Source organism: Molossus molossus, unplaced genomic scaffold (genome assembly GCF_014108415.1).
Source record: "Molossus molossus isolate mMolMol1 unplaced genomic scaffold, mMolMol1.p scaffold_m16_p_20, whole genome shotgun sequence".
NCBI classification, from domain to species: domain Eukaryota; kingdom Metazoa; phylum Chordata; class Mammalia; order Chiroptera; family Molossidae; genus Molossus; species Molossus molossus.
Genome location: NW_023425356.1, coordinates 49,617,615 through 49,633,584, shown reverse-complemented (window position 1 = coordinate 49,633,584; position 15,970 = coordinate 49,617,615). Strand labels below are relative to the sequence as shown.

General features: G+C 48.1%; 1 protein-coding gene across 4 annotated transcripts in view; it reads left to right on the top strand.

Annotated features, from left to right (window-relative positions):
- DNM3 (dynamin 3) overlaps window positions 1-15,970 on the top strand; it is a 384,567-nt gene that overhangs the window by 306,701 nt on the left and 61,896 nt on the right. For 2 of the 4 annotated variants that reach the window (XM_036272289.1, XM_036272292.1), the window contains one exon: window positions 6,918-6,929. The exons of the other annotated variants lie outside the window; for them this stretch is intronic. In XM_036272289.1, coding sequence (XP_036128182.1) covers window positions 6,918-6,929 — 12 coding nt within the window. The remainder of the gene's footprint in view (window positions 1-6,917; window positions 6,930-15,970) is intronic. 4 annotated transcript variants of the gene reach the window in all.

The following is a 15,970-nucleotide window of genomic DNA, read 5'->3' as shown; positions in this document are numbered from 1 at the left end:
GGCGACGTGCGGTCCAGGCGCCCCCAGAACTGCAGGGCCGAGGCCGAGCCTTGGGATCGAGTCCAGCTTGACCACTGTGGGGCTTCCTGGGCTCTAGAAAAGTGTGTAGGACGGATCGTGCACGGGCCGGTTAGTTCCAGGCCCCACACAGCACAGTGAGGCTGAGACATGGGCGCGGTGCGGGACAGTTGACGGCGCTCTGGGGGACATTCAGACCTGACCACATCCTTGAGGTTACACTGGAATGTAGTGGAGTCCGGGATGAAGGATGGAGGATTTGTGCCAAAATGTTCTCCCCGTGGCTGTTATTTTAGCATGCACACACCCCTCTCAACTCCCTTTCAACCTCCCTTTGTCTGGTTAGCACCTGAAACGCTGAACCCCTGCAGCGTCCCCTGCACCCTCCAAAGGGGTGACACCAGACCCTTTGCTGGCGACACCAGGCACAGAAGGGTCGTATGTGATTTTCATAACTGTCCGGCTTTTACGAGGTGTGTCCACACACGCTTCCTAGACGGCTGCCGCTCTGAAGACCACACGTGAGAATGCGTTTTACAATTGACTGCTCTGCCCTGGCCTGTTTGGCTCAGCGGTTGGAGCATCAGCCTGCGGGCCAGAGAGTCCCGGGTTCGGTTCCCGCTAGGGGCATGTACCAAAAAAAATGACTGCCCTTACTATTCTAATTATTACTTATTCCTCTTCCCTAGTTATGGATGGTAGTGTGTTTCTTTTCATAAACGTCCTATATTTAAAATTTTTAGACATTCTAGATTAATTTTTTTATTCATTCCACAAGAGCCTGTTGAGCACGTGGTTTGTTTGTTTTTTACAGACACCTGGCTAGGCACCAGAGAGGTGAGCAAAGAGGTCCTGCCCCCCCGGATCAGAAATTAATCAAGACAGTCTTTTCTATGTAATTGCATAGTGTGATTTAAGGGAATGATAAGTTCTGTAAAAAAATTAAGTAGGTTAGCCCTGGTTGGTTTGGCTCAGTGGTTGGAGTGTCAGCCCACAGACCAAAGAGTCACGCGTTCGATTCCCGGTCAAGGGCACGTACCTCGGTTGCAGGTTCAATCCCTGGCCCTGGTCAGGGTCATGTAGGAGGCAACCAATCAGTGTGTCTCTCTCACGTCGATGTTTTTTTTTCTCTCCCTCCCTCCCTGCCTCCCCCTCTATTCAAAAATCAATGGAAAAATATCCTCAGGTGAGGAGTAACAAAAAAATAAATAAAATAAACATAAAGTAGGTGGAAGAGACAGCCAGTGCGAGAGAGGGCAGGTGCGCTCTGTCTTCGTGAAGGGGACCAGAGGAGGCCCTGAAGAGCTGACACTGGAGCAGGCTCCTGAAGAGGGGAGGGAGGGGCCGACGATGGGGGCGTCTAGAAGAGTCACTGTCGTGGAGACTGGCCTGTGCAAAGCCAGCTCGGCGTCTCAGGAGGGCAGCAGAAAAGTCACGTGTCTGGAACACACTGGGAGGACAGGAGCGGTTGACCGTCGCCAGGGGGTGGGCAGGGCGGGCAGCCTGGGCCTTGAAGGAGTGGGGAGCCCTGAGGGTCATCCTGAGGGATGCCAGTCCAGGACCTGGAGCCAGGCTAGTGAAATGATAGGCCTTTCATTTTTCAAGATCTTTACGGCTGGATATGAGAAGCAGCGGAGCATGTGGGTTCGGGCACTGGCTTCCGGTTCAGATGGCCTCAATGACAGTCCAGGCTCTCGTGTCCAAGCTGTGGCTGCTGGGCAGGTGACCTGGCCTTTGTGCACCCCAAGAGTCCACTTTGAAAGTGGAGAACAGAAGAAAAAAAGATCCCCTAACAGAAGTCCCCACTCCCGGTTGACAGGATTGAGTGACAGTGCGGGAAAAGCACCGAATAGGGCTCACCAGTAGACACCGCTTTTGATGATGATGATGATGATGGCGATTTCATCATGTCATCATAGACCACTTTCTTTAACAAGTAGACAAGAGAACTAAAACACTGTGGCTGTTACAACATAGCCCAGTGAGGTTATAAATACTTTATGCTACTTCTATCTTCCAAACATGCTTGGTTATATAAAATCTCTGTGTGTGTGTGTGTGTGTGTGTGTGTGTGTGTCTTCAGACGTATAACTGTACTGTTTGTGAAAATGTTTTCTTAAGTCATGATTTTGCCAATTGAACTTATTTTAAATGCACTGGGCACATTGAGTATTTTAAAAAATTGTGTAATGCATCTCTTATGAGGAAAACACTGCCTTAGAAAAGCAAAATGACCTTCCCCTTGGTGAACTGTCTTTCTAAACCTGGATTTTCACGTGTCTACAGCTCTACACAAAGAAGATGCTCAACGAAACATTAGGGGTTTGTTCGTTTGTTTGTTTGTTTGAACATAATGCTCAATTTTAAGCAAATCCAGAGACTGAACCTACACAATCTCTTTTGGTCCTTTTCGCATGATTTTTATTTGTTTAGAAACACACATTTGGCACAGTGGTTTGGGAGCTCGAGACAAAGGGGTTTTTTAACTACATGCCAAAGACATGGCAGGAAATTAAACTTGGCAGCGGGCCACGGACGTCGCTTTTCTCAGTTTTCATCATAAACAGTATTTGCATTTTGGGGCACTGTGCAGTCCCAGGTTACATTCCACAGGGCTTGACTTTCAGGCAGTAAAGGGGTGCTCAGGACCGCGCATGGTCGGGCAGAATGCTTGTGCACACATGCCACTCTGTGAACAGGTAGGCTCGGGCAAGGGCTATTTCCAGGCACCGTTATTTCCAATTCAGGAAGTTGTGATGGAGTCAGATTACGCTAGTAACAGATGCCTCTCTCTAAAGTAAATCTTTAGGACTTCTGGTCTGTCGTTTGTTTTTGTATCAAGAAACCATCAGGTCAACAGCAAATCTGGTGGTCTGTATGCTAAGAATGACACTTTTATGTCATACATGGGCATGAGTCCAGACTCCAAAAGTTCTGCTTTCTACGTCTCTGTTTTGACTGGGGGTGGGGGGATTGAGATTGATTTTTTTTTTCTTTAATTGTATACGTTTGGCTTTATTTAGGTAAATAGCTGTCACCCAAATTTGAGTTAAAGGATGTTTCGGACCAACGTAACGGTCAACTAAGGCTGCGTGTTTCCTTCCAACATGCCTCCCCCATCCAGCGTTCTGCCCCGTCCCCGTGACGGATGTGTTTGTTTATCGCTGTCCTCGTCATATTCGACTCCCCTGTTTCTTCTGTCTCTTGAGTCATTTTTCTTGGAGTTTCCTACTTATTTTTTCTTTGTTTCCTTCCCTTCCACCCTCTTTCCCCACTTTCTTCCTTCCCTTCATGCATCACTGCTGTGGTGGACTCCAGGGATTCACAGATTTAAAGAGCTGACCCTCTTCCTTTATGGGGGTTCCGAGTGTAGTGGACGAGACAGGTCTACGTAATCACTGCAGCGTGATGGAAGTCGGTGGATATCAGCATAAATGCCACAAACCAACCATTATCGCCAAGTGCACTTTCTAATTACAAGCATAGACTTCTTATCTGAGCAGTGTCCTGTGTGACCCTAGGGTGGAAATGAGGAGTCCTGGAGTTGGTTTCCCGCGGTGCCGCTGACCCCGTGAACTCACACGCGCCCTCTCTGAGCTGCGAGGTGCCTTCTTCCTGAGCAGCCACGATATTTAAAAAATATATTTAACTCTGAATTTGGAGTTCGCAGGGTTTTATTTCTTTCATTTCTATTTCCTTTGGCCATTACATTGAAATGATGGCCACTGTAAAATTTTATATTGTTAAATAAGTGTATAGGATTTTACACATTTTCAAAGTAAAAGATGTTTCTCCTGGAATTAACTTATTTTTTTTTAAACCATTCGACTGAGATAGAAAGTGTGTGTGTGTATCAGTAGTCGCAGGCCACAATTAAAGCATTTTTACAAGACTGTTTTACAGACCCATGTATATAAACTTTTCCTATAAGTTTGAATACAAACAAATGTGAATTTGATTAAATATCTAAAGAACGTGATATAACAAATGCCTGATTTTCCTGGCACGGTTTTGTTGGCTCTGAACATGACTTAGATGATGCACAAACATTACAGAATCGCGAATTCTCTGGAACATTTTGTGTGAGTGACACGAGGTAGATGTGACGTCAACTCCACTCACATCTGAACCCTGACCCTTCCGTTAGTTAGCTGTGTGGCTCGGGCAACTGATGTCTCCAGTCACTTCCTCTTTCCTGAACCCCCCAAAATCACACCGTCCTGGAGGCGTTGATCAGATCAAATGAAGACGGTTGCGTCCAGCTCGGTGCCTGGACCTGGGCGGTGTGTTCGGTGCCACGTTGGTTATTGCGGTTGAACATCACTACCGTCCCCATGACGCTGTGCCTCCCAGGCTTGTAGTTCCCTTTTCTTTGGAAACTGCCACTGGGATCGGGTGTAAGAGGGAGAATTGCCCCACTGATGGCTGGGGAAGCCGAATCGCTTAGGGGTGTCTTGGGATTACGCCGCCCTGTGGACAGCCTGGCCTCCAGCTCCGCCAGTCTGAGTGAGCAGAGGCGTCAGGAGGGGAGGAGGCAGGAGCCTGCCCCGGATGCTGGCCTCCAGGCCCACGCAGGCCCTGCAGAGACAGCTAGCGCACGCTCGGTTCTGCAAGTCCCTCCCACAGCCCAGGACTTCTCCCAAGGATTCCATTCGCTGGACAGATAGGTGGCCCTCCCCTAGAGCGCGTGACTTCTTAGGAGACGAAAACTGGCAGTGGAAAGGAACACCCTGGAATTCCGTTCTTCCTCTGAATTCAAGACCCTCCCAGGTATGATGCTTTGGGCACTGCTTGGGAGGCCGAGACTGTCCTGTAACGAAGTCGTTTGGAGACTTCAGAGAAGCCTTTTGGCTAACCTGCGCGACTGAGCTACTCTCCGTGGCAAAGGACAGTTCAGGAAGAGGGTCTCTGTGCCCTTCCAGGGAAGGAAGAAGAATGGCCACTGGCCTCCATCAGTATTTATGACGGTGGAGATGCGCACTCAGCGGGCTTACTCGGCCGTTGGATAACACGAGACCGACAATGCCACCGTGGCGCCGTCACGCGTCCCTCCATCCTTGGCTGGCTCGCGCTTAGAGCGGCTCCCTGGCCAGTTGCGAAGGGTCTATGTTGTTTCTCAGTAGCAGCGCCTTCGGGGATCCGAACAGAGCAGTGGCCATGCGTATAACGAACGCATTTCCAGCTCCCGTCTCCCGGCAGACAGGAAGGATGGAAGGAGGCAGGAAAGGGCAGAGCCCCTCCGCGTCCTCCACGTGCACGCTTCCCCCCTTTAAGGATGGAGGCCCCCGCTCCGTGACATCACCGTTGCCACTACAAACAGAGCCATCTGCCACGGAGCGAGGAAGCCAGCCGTTCCCTGACGTGCAGAAACGCTTGGTGGGGCTCCCGGAGCCGCTGTGCAGACGAAAGCAGCCCCCTGCGGATGCAATAAATCCCGTCTGTCCGCGGCCGGGCCGCGTCCCTGCGCTTCGGGGACCGGTCCGTCCGCCTCCAAGGCAGGCTCTCTCTCCTGGTCGCGGTCCCCGTGGGGAGCGTTCCTGCCGTACCGAAGAGCTGGCATATTTTCGACAGGAGACCGTTTTCCCCGTCCGCCCGTCCCCGGGTCATTATTCACGTCTCACACCAGCCAGTGCTGTTCACGGTTATTCCACGGCCCACTCGCAACGCCACGCAGCCTCCCTACCCTGTTTCAGCAGTGTCTTCAAACGCAGGTCTTTATTAAATACGATGGCTGTGACGGCCCCTGCATTGGACATTTCCCCCGAGTCACCAACCGGCATTGTTTTCCAGAAAAGACACTGCCCTGAGATCGCTGCCTAACTGCTCTCCAGAAACTTCTGTGTGCGCGATGGATCCCTCCGCATCCTCGCTGCAAACTAAATGCCAGATGTCCAGCCGGCCGGGCTCCACCCGCGCTCAGGCCCCTGCACCAGCTCAGGGTTTCCTAACCGGCCGTCCAGTCGGCGGCTCCGCGCGAAATTCCTCCTGGGCCCCTCGTGAGAGCGCTCAGCCCTGTTCCCTGCCCTTCCCGTCACGTCTCTCCCACGGGGTCTGACCCTGCGAGGACGCGGGCTGCTCTGGGACCAATGAATCACCGCTCTATTTTTTCAAGCCGTATGTGAGTCAAATTGTTTGGTATAAATCATACTCTTGCAGTTTCGGTTGAAACAGGAGACCCATTTGCCCGCCGCCTGTCGCTGGCTGCAGCCCTGTCTCTCTCCAGAGTGTCCCTTATAGCGATGACTCCATCTTTGTGACTAACCCTTCCAGACCCCTTTTCTTGAACGCGGGCCAGTGTTGACCTTGGCCCACCCAAGACAAAACTCGTAATTTACAAAATGAAAGAATGATACACATGAAGGTCAGACCATGGTCTGCTTACCCCGTCTCCCCAGAACCACCCACTCATTCCCTCTGCTCTGCTCTCTCTGCCTCCCCCCCCCCCCAACTTCTTTGAAACCAAGGATGCAGTGTTTGTTTAAAAATGCATGGACTGCTGAAATTTTCCACTGCTTGGCATGTTGGAGGAGGGGCTGTCAGGAGCGAGCAGTCCACACACTAAGCACTCTGCCTGTCAGGCGGACAGTTCGCGTCTTACCAATAGAAAGCCATGCTTTTTGGCCCGGTTCCCACACTGCAAGTATCTGGAGCAGAAAGAAAGGGGGAAATCTCTGTCTTAACTCTGCCGTTATAAATGTGTGATTTCACTTCATCTAAGTAGATCCTTTGACTTGGCCTTGGGCGGTGGGTGCTGGGTGTGTATGTATGGGACGTCAGTGAGCAGTTAAATGACTTGATTTCGCCCTAGCTCGGAAATGACCGCATAATTTTAAAATCAATTCATGTTTAACCTATTTTTCATTTTTTGTTTTTTTTTTTCCTTGCTGCTGCACACACAGGGGAACAACAAAGTAAGTTCTTTGTCCTACGGCAGCTCCTCTCTCTCCACCCGCTCCCCTCCTGCATGCGTCTTGGCGAGAGTGTTCCCGTGCACGTTGAAATGACTGTGTTTTGTGGCCGGCGCAAGTGGCATGGGGCATGCGGGCCTCGGGGGAGGCGTGCCTTTGACTCCCATGGTGGCTTTGCTGCTTTGACCTCGGGGAGGGAAACAAGCCTTCAGGGTTGTTTATTGGAGAAGGAAACTGAGGGACACTGAGGGTAAAGGTCGTGAAGATTTAGTGACGGGGACTCTGGCAGGGAGGGCACGACCGTCTGATACAACTCTGTGCAGCTGAAGATTTGGAACAAAAATCAAAGCTCTCATGTCTGTGTGCAGTTATAAAAACCCCACGCTGGAGTCTTAAATAGCAGGATGGCGGGCTTTGCTGGTGAAACTGAGTTAGTTAGATCGGCGCTCCGCCTTTGAAGGTGCCTCGAAATGGATGGAGGAGGGTGGGGTCAACATTTGACTTGGCTTCTGCGCCCTTGATGTGCTCCAGCTGGAGGGAGGCAGGAGGGTGTGGGGCACGGAGCAGGGCCTGAGATGCGTCTGATAGATCCGTGAAAGCCGGCAACATACACAACTGGCGGAAATTCTCTTAGCGTCACCCTTGTAACAGATTAAGGAGCAACTTAGTAGTTCCTAGGGTTGCTAGCTTGTGTAAGTTTCAATTCAGGTTTTCCAAAAGGTAAGAACTACTTCTCACCGATATGAATTATTTTAGAGGCATGTAGTCAGGGAAGATGGTCTCAACGGGAGTGGGGTGATTGTTATTTATTTTGTTCTGGGGAGACTTCTTAGTGCTTCATCCCACCAGGTGGCCCGTTTAAAAAGGGCCTCATTGACTACAATAAGAATTGCAAAAGATCTCTTATAGAAGGGTCTGCCCGCATATTTAAACCAGCTGGAATTCATCAAAATTGCTATTCATAAGCCATCCATATAGAATGTAAAACAAATGTGGGCACCCTTGCAGTTTAATGGGATGGAATGCGCCATTATGGAATAAGTTGACGTAGATGGTTGGTATTGAAGAATGTGTCACTTTATAAATTTATACCAAGTAATAATATTTAATGAAGTTAAAAATAATACAAGAAAAGTACAAGACAGGCATTTGTGCAGGAGCAAGAGGCTGAACTCGGCCCACTAAGCGTTCCCTTTTGTGAAGCAGCAGGTAAGTTATGAAGTTGATTAAAGATTTCTTGCACCAAGGAAGGGATATTTCTGGTACTGTGACTGGTAGCAAAAATAGCTGGAGAAAACATTTTAGTCCTTATACCACGCAGCACTGTTCAGGGAGGGTGTCTGCCCCTAGGCGCGTAGGCTGCGCTGCGTCTGGGTCTACACCGTGTGCTGCGTCTGGGTCTACACCGTGGGCTGCGTCCCCTGGTCGTCCGTTAAGTACCAGAGCTAATCTGGGTGCGCTTGGAGCAAGGCTGTGCCTGCTGCCGGTCAGGACCGACCGGCTGCTGGCATTTTCAGGAGGTGCTCACTCATAGGCCGCGCAGAGCATTTATGATTTGCCTCAATCTCTAGTGATTCACTGATGACTTGAAGGCACTTGTGAAATTCCCAGGAGGAAGCCCCCCTCCGTAGCAGGAGTCATCCATGGTTGTGTCTTGCTCAGTCAGGTTCTTCTGGGTAATAAAATGTTCAGTGTAATAGAGTTGACTGATTTTCAATGAATTATAGTACAATGAGCAATAAAACTCAACATTTCTAAACTGCTGCTCATGGAGGGTACCCCTAGGATGAAGCGGAAGGCCCTCCCAGGTCTCTGGTCCCCCCGAAGCTGCCCTGGCGCAGTGCTGGGGTGGGGGACCCCGGGGCTGGTGAGGGTGTTGGTTGGATTACCAGAGACAGGAGCGCTCACTGGGTTGATTTTTCACTGAAGAGCGGCTACTTTGGAGGTGCCGGTACTTACTGCCCTCGTTTTTAGTTGCTTACTGGTGAATAAGTGATAGTTTATGAAACGATACAATGCCAATACTTTAAAAATGTAATCATTAAACCAACCATGGACTTTGGCGTGAAGGAGTCTCCGCGAGTCCCAGCAGCACGTCCGTGTGGGTTTCTCCTTTAGCTTAGAATTTCAGGATCAATGGAAACCACTGGAGTCACCGAACCAGAGTCTTCAGAAGGAGAACGTGAGATCCTGTTCCCTCTCAAGCCCGACAGCTTCGGTCCCCAAGACAACATCCCTGACTCCGACGTGAGCCAGATGTAACCCGTGACTCACTCTGGACTCAGGGGGGCTGTTTATTTAGTGAATGGCATTGCATTAGTGCTGCTACTAACCAGTCACTAACGTGAGCAATGTCTGCTGAGTTCATGTTTCTTCAGATGAGAGGATGAACGGCTTTATCTTCCCACATTTATTAAGTGTTCTGCATGCACACGCACACACACGCACGCACGCACGCACAGACACACACATTCTGAAGTGCATGGAACCACCCTACTATGCATTTTCTCGGTGACCGCAAAATTGATCTGTTTCATCCATCTTTAAATTGTACTTAAAGTTTGGGAGCTATTCCTCTACCCCAGGAAAATGAACTTGGACAATAAACGTATTTAGATTTATAATGTGAATGCATTCTGGAACAGAACACCAGGGTTCATATCCCTCTTTGAACACTTACGTGTATTTCGTTATTTCTCCTTAAAAAGCAAGTTTTCCTTTTGTGAGGAGATCACAGTTGCTTGGGGGAAAATTGCCTTCCAGGCTTATAAGTTATTTTTCCCTTCGAAAATATTTTTCTGTTGGCATAGTGATACCTAAGTTGTTTACGGTAGAGTCTGTCTCTTCCTCAGAGGGGTTTCCCTGGGCCATGGATTCCAAGTCAGTGTCTTCATGAGAAAAACCAGAATCTAGGACTTACTGAGTCAGTTTTTGGAATGTGAACAAATATATACAGTAATGCAGAGGTTTTGTTTTGTTTTTTTTTAATTGTTTGTGTTTTGAGCACAAATGTAAATGAGAATGTCAAATTTAGAACTGAGACCTTCAGGTAAAAATTCATCTCCATGTTCTGGCCTAGAGAGGAGACATTTCATTTCCCTATTTAATTTGATGCCCTCTCTTGGTAGGCATTTTGGGAAATTCGATTGGCTTTTAATTTTCTTTCTTTACTAAAGACTTTGTGTTTTGATTAAATATCTTTGATATTAAATCAGGAAAATTAAAGGCAGAGAACTTAAAATATAAGGAATAAAACTCTATCACAAAAGCTCTCAAATTTCTCAGTGCTATTTGTGCAGACACAGCTGAAAACGAAGCAGAATCCTAGGTTCAGGAACCAATGCTTCAAAAATTTTAAGTTGGGGGTGGGCTGCATCTAATCTCTTCTCTTATGAATTTTTTATTACCTTTGTAAGAGAAATTTGCTGTTACTTTACTTAACTTTGGTCTTGTCAAACTAAAGGATTCTTTTTTTTTTTTTTTAATCCTCACCTGAGGACATTTTTGCATTTATCTTCAGATAGAATGGGAAAGAGGGAGGAAGAGAGAGAGAGAGAGAGAGAGAGAGAAACATCAACTTGAAAGAGACACATCAACTGGTTGCCACCCACACAACCTCAACCAGAGCTGGGGACAAACCGCAACCAAGGTACTTGCCCTTAGTGGGAACCTACCCCGGGACTCTGGTCCGCAGGGAACCGAACCCAGGACTCTCTGGTCCGCTGAGCCACACTGGCCAGGGCAAACTAAAGGATTCTTAAATCTCCCCCCGGAAGAAGTATGAAATTGACCACCTTGGCTGGAGAGAAGGCACCTCTGAAAAGAAATGGAGTCCACACACCCTAACACAGAATTCAAGAACAACTAAGCCTTTAGAGTTAGGGTAAATGCAATCAATGGATATTTCCTGGAGGGCTTTGATACTTAAGAAAAGAAGAAGAAAGGAAAGTCACCTGTTTTGACAGCACTTACGAATACTTTGTGTCTTGCGATTCCCCAACACGTCGGCAAGACATGGGCATTGTCAGCCTCCAGCAGTGATATTCTGGAGTGAAGTTTTGGGGATCCCTTGGATTCCAGCAGTGATTTGCAAAGACAGAGTGTCTAATCAGATGTCACCAAACTATATTACCCTGCAGAGCACAGATGTTCACTCTAGTTACTTTGTCTTGCCTCTGAAGCCAGACCCTCAAGCCTTACATTCCTGTCCTGGGGCATATGTGAGAGAGCATAGGTGGCTTCTGACAACCCACATCAAGCCTGGAGCTGTCTTGTTGGTGATGTGGGTTATAGTCTTGGTAGGTGTCAGGGCAGTCAGTGCAGTGTCATGATGTGCATCTCTTCTGTAACGTGTCAGACGTATCCGAGAAAGTCGGAACACCCTGAGCCCTTTAAGTAGTCAGCTCAGTGAGGGTTATTTATTTTCTTCCAATAGTGTTTTCTTTCCCTGGTTTTCTTAAGAGAAGTCCAGCAAATGTATTTCCCTGGGCTTTTAGGGGAGCCCACCTGGTTCATTTAATTTACATGCAACCCAATAGGAATACCGTTAAAGTTGAGGATGAATAGTCCCTGGCCTCAACGTGTTACGTTAGTCCCATGTGCCTTTAGAAATGAGCTTCTGTCTCAATCAGGAAGCCTTTGGTTCTTTGTTGGCAAACCACTCTTAAAAGAGCATTGCCGTTGCCTCGTGTTTGAACCCCTGACAGTAATTTTAATCAGTTGGCAGAAAGGACAGTTCCGTTGGAGGCAGAGCACTTTGAGAAGTAAGCTGGAGTCTGTATTATGTCCCCAGGTTTATTAACCTTGCGCAGGAGACTTTCGGGAAGCAGGACACGCCCCGCTGCTCACAAAGCCCACGGTGGCCAACAGAACAGGGACCTCGGGAGGGGGCTCAGGGCTTATTTATATTTTATTTTCTCTGTTGTGTCCCCAAAGAAGTGACTTCGCGCTAGTTAGTGAGAAATAATGAGAATAAGTACGGCATCCATCACAGCTTTTTTGGACATGTTTTCTCTGATGGTATTTTAGACATCTTTTTGAATGCAGAGGAGACTGAGAAAGAACAGGTGTGCGTGTGCGTGTGCGTGTGTGTGTGTGTGTGTGTCTCCCTCGGACATGCCCATACACGTGTTTCTGTATATGTCTGAGCACCCAGAAAGGTGTAGGGAATTGGTTGGAAGAAAAGGTAGGGGCTATTTTTAATTTCTCTAGACATTCCTATATTAACTTATTTATTTTTGTACTCATGTGCTCTTTTTATAAACTTAGAAACCCAATAGGCAAGGAACATTTGTCTGCGGGAAGTGTGTGGGGACGTGGGGCGGGAGCGGAACCCTGAGGCAGACGGACAGGCGGGTAGGAGCCGCCGTGCAGGGAGCTGGAGGCCCGCGGGGCGTGTGCCCGAACCCAGTAGTCAGGGCTGAGTCTGCAGAGAAGCCGAACACTTGTCTATTAAAAATTAAGCCATCTGAATGGATGGAGCAGGTAGACAAGGATCCCAGAACGGAACCTAAAATAAGTCACTTCTTTAGGACTTCAAGTTTTTAAGAAACTGTAAGGAGGACTAGCGTATTTTAACGTGAAACGGGGTTCTTTTTCTAGAGCAGTTTCATTTTGTTTGCCTTGACCTGATGCGTGGTACTTAGGTCCAGCGTTGGGAGTTTCTCTTTTCTTTTCTTTTCTTTTCTTTTCTTTTCTTTTCTTTTCTTTTCTTTTCTTTTCTTTTCTTTTCTTTTCTTTTCTTTTGTGGTACGAGCCCCTAGCGGGAACCGAACCCGGGACTCTCTGGTCCGCAGGCCGACGCTCAACTGCTGAGCCAAACTGGCCAGGGCTGGGAGTGCATTTATTTTGATGAGTGGGATAAGCAGAATCTAGTAAACAACATTCTAAAAATAAAACAAAATAGCATTTAAATAAGGATTTAGAAAATATATTTAGTTGCTTGCCAGCCAATGAAATCAGACCTAAAAGAGAAAGGCTAACAATTATCTAGGCCTATCTAATTGTATCACAGTTGAGATGTTAAGACCCATTACACAATGACAACACCCGTTCCCGGGTATAAATTATTATTATGGACCAGGTTTTAATTGAAGAAAAGTTCTGGTTCATATGTGTCAAGGTCGATAAGCCCCGACTTAGCTCGAATAAGGATGTAAGCATGCGGAGATTCGAACCTGTGACCCTCGTTCGCTGAGCCCAGTCCCTGCAGGCCTGTGGAAGAACTGGAATCTGCTCGGACTGCAGGCTCCAGCTACAGGCAGCCCCCACTTTCCATGATGCTTCAGCAGAACCTGCTTCACACGTAAGATACTCCCGGCCCTTCGATTCAGTGGTTTGCCTTAGACGGTACCTGAAAAGATTTTCAGACGGGCTTGCATACCTGGATGAGGGGTACAAGGTCAAGGACTGTGAGTGTTACAAAGAACTGCCTGTGCAAACACTATTTTTGTGACCATATGTCTTTCATTAAGTAAGAAAGCCCAGTCTGGATGCATGCGTGCAACGTGTGGTGCTCCCGCCGCATAAAAGCCTGTTTCCAAGTTGGACAGCTATGAAAGCGAGAAAGTTACTATGTTTCTATATTGGAGCCTTAAAACAAGACATGAAACAGACTCAGTAAGGTGTAGTTAAAATCTCCGTCTTTACATCAAGAAAAACGTTTCTAACGCTCCAACCTAAATATCCTCATTCTTCCCTCTCCTCGTGGCCCCAGAGTTCGACTCACGACTGTCAAATAGCAAACGTTCTTGACTAAGGGAGGGAACGGGTAGTCTGCAAACCACAGTTTTTTAAAAAAAAACACTTTAAGATGGCCAACCCTTGCAGACCCAAAGGTAAAGCCACCCACATGGACTTGCTCTGCCCTTCAGGGAGAGTTTTCAAGGCATGGAGGCAGAAACTTCGATACTCTGCTGTTCTTCAAACGTGGAAAAATTGCTGACGTTGGTGTAGAAGCCACGTCTCCCGAAGGCTAGTAACAAGTTTACATCTCCACTTCACGCAAAGTGCCGAGAGGGGGATCATGGTGATGAATCACAGAGGCATAAAAACATAAAATGTATGCATACTATCGCAGGTTTGCCGGACACAAATACCGCATCCGAGAGCGGAGGGCGTCTAGGATTCAGCTGGGTTCCACTCGATGGTGAGGTGGTTGTGGTCCAGGAGCCTTTAACAAGGACGGTGTGTTCCAGCTGCTTTCCAAGCAGGAGGGCCCCCTTCTCTGGAAAAAGCGGGTCCAGACTAGGGAGTATTAGGCACAGATCTGACACGACAGCATTTTGTGCGACATTCTACAATGAGTTAACATTGATTGATTTATTAACTAATGTTTACTGTGTGTTTTCTTAGCTGAGCTGCCAACTCCATGAAGACCAGACACCCGTATGGTTTTGTTAGCTTGTGATACTTGGGACATAATAGGTAATGTGTAAATATTTGTGCAATGAGTCGATGAATGAATATAAATGATGGAAGAAATGAGTCGGAAACTGTGAACTTGGGTGTGGGGTTTCGAGGGGGAGGAGTAGGTGTCAGTGCAAAAGAGGGACAACGGGAAGAGTAGGAACAGCCGGGACAGGTGGTGACATTCAGACAGAAAGGAGCTTCCAAGGCCTCCAGCCGCTGATCTGGTCACCTTGACCGATTCACCTGAAATTACTGTCCCTGGTCCTCGAACAGCCATTTGCATGTTTACACTGCCTGACTGTTCACATGCCTCATTGTCCGGGGCCAGGCGGAAGGGGGCGCTAACGGAGTAAACTGGTGGGGTTTTCCGGTATGTGTGATGCACACCAGGGGAGCTTCATGTGCTCCCAGCTCTGCCAGCGTGTGCTGCACCCGGGAAAAGAACACCTCCTACCTCCATGCCACTGAAAACAGGGATGGGACAGGTCTGTCCAAAGGAATCCCTGGCACCGTTCTGTTTCTCCCCTCTCCCTGCATTCCTGGTCTGCTCCTCCTCCCCGTCGGTCTAGCTAGGACCCTGCTTTACCTGCTGTTCCCATGCTCTGGGATCTTCATGCTCTCTTCTGCCGGCCTTTGCTCCTCTGTGCATATGTGTGCACTTAAACGATATGTGCATAGAGATGTACACGTACATACTTTGTATACTTATGTACAACTGTACATGTACTTTCTTTTTCTCTACCTGGCTTCCCCATTCAAAAATGGTTTATTTCTGCCCTGGCCAGTTTGGCTCAGCAGATGGAAATCGGCCTGCAGACCAGAGTCGCGGGTTTGATCCTAGTCAAGGGCATGTGCCTCGGTTGTGGTTCCATTCCTGGCCCTGGTTGGGGTTGTTCAGAGGTAGCCAATCGACGTGTCTCTCTCACATCGATGTTTCTCTCTCTCCCCTCCTCCCTCTCTCCCACTGTATCTGAAGATGAATGGAAAAATATCCTTCGATGAGGATTTAAAACAACAACAACAACAAACAACAGTTTATTTCTGACTGTCACAACTGGGTTGAGGGGTGCTGCTGGCATCCTGTGGGTGGAGGCCAGGGATGCCACCAAACATCCTAGAAGGCCCAGGACGGCCCCACAGCACAGACCTGTCCACCTAGTAGGCCAGAAGGTACTGGTCTTGAGTGCCCCTCTGGTAAACATTATTTTCTGCCTTCCAGAGATGGAGAACGGAGGCTTAGTAAAGTTAACCAGCTCACCGAAGATCACATACCTAACACGTGAACACCCCAAGACTCGATTCAAACCCCAGCTTTGAATCTAGAGTTCATGTACTTTTTGATATAAATATTCGATTTCAATCTAATTTTCACTGATTTGTGCAAATTTAGAGTAAACATCTTTGTGCATAATTCCTCATATCCATTTCTGGTTGTTTCCATAGGGTGGATGGGGAGGAGTGGAGTTAGTATCCAACGGATGAGTAATTACAAGGTTTTCGATTCAGGCCACCAAGGTACTGTCCTCAAAGCAATTCACGCGCCTAACATCTCACCTGACCGAAGTCTCCAGTGACTATGACAGTGTGCTATCACCTTTATATTTACTTCTCATGGCAAGGGCTCAGCACTGCCT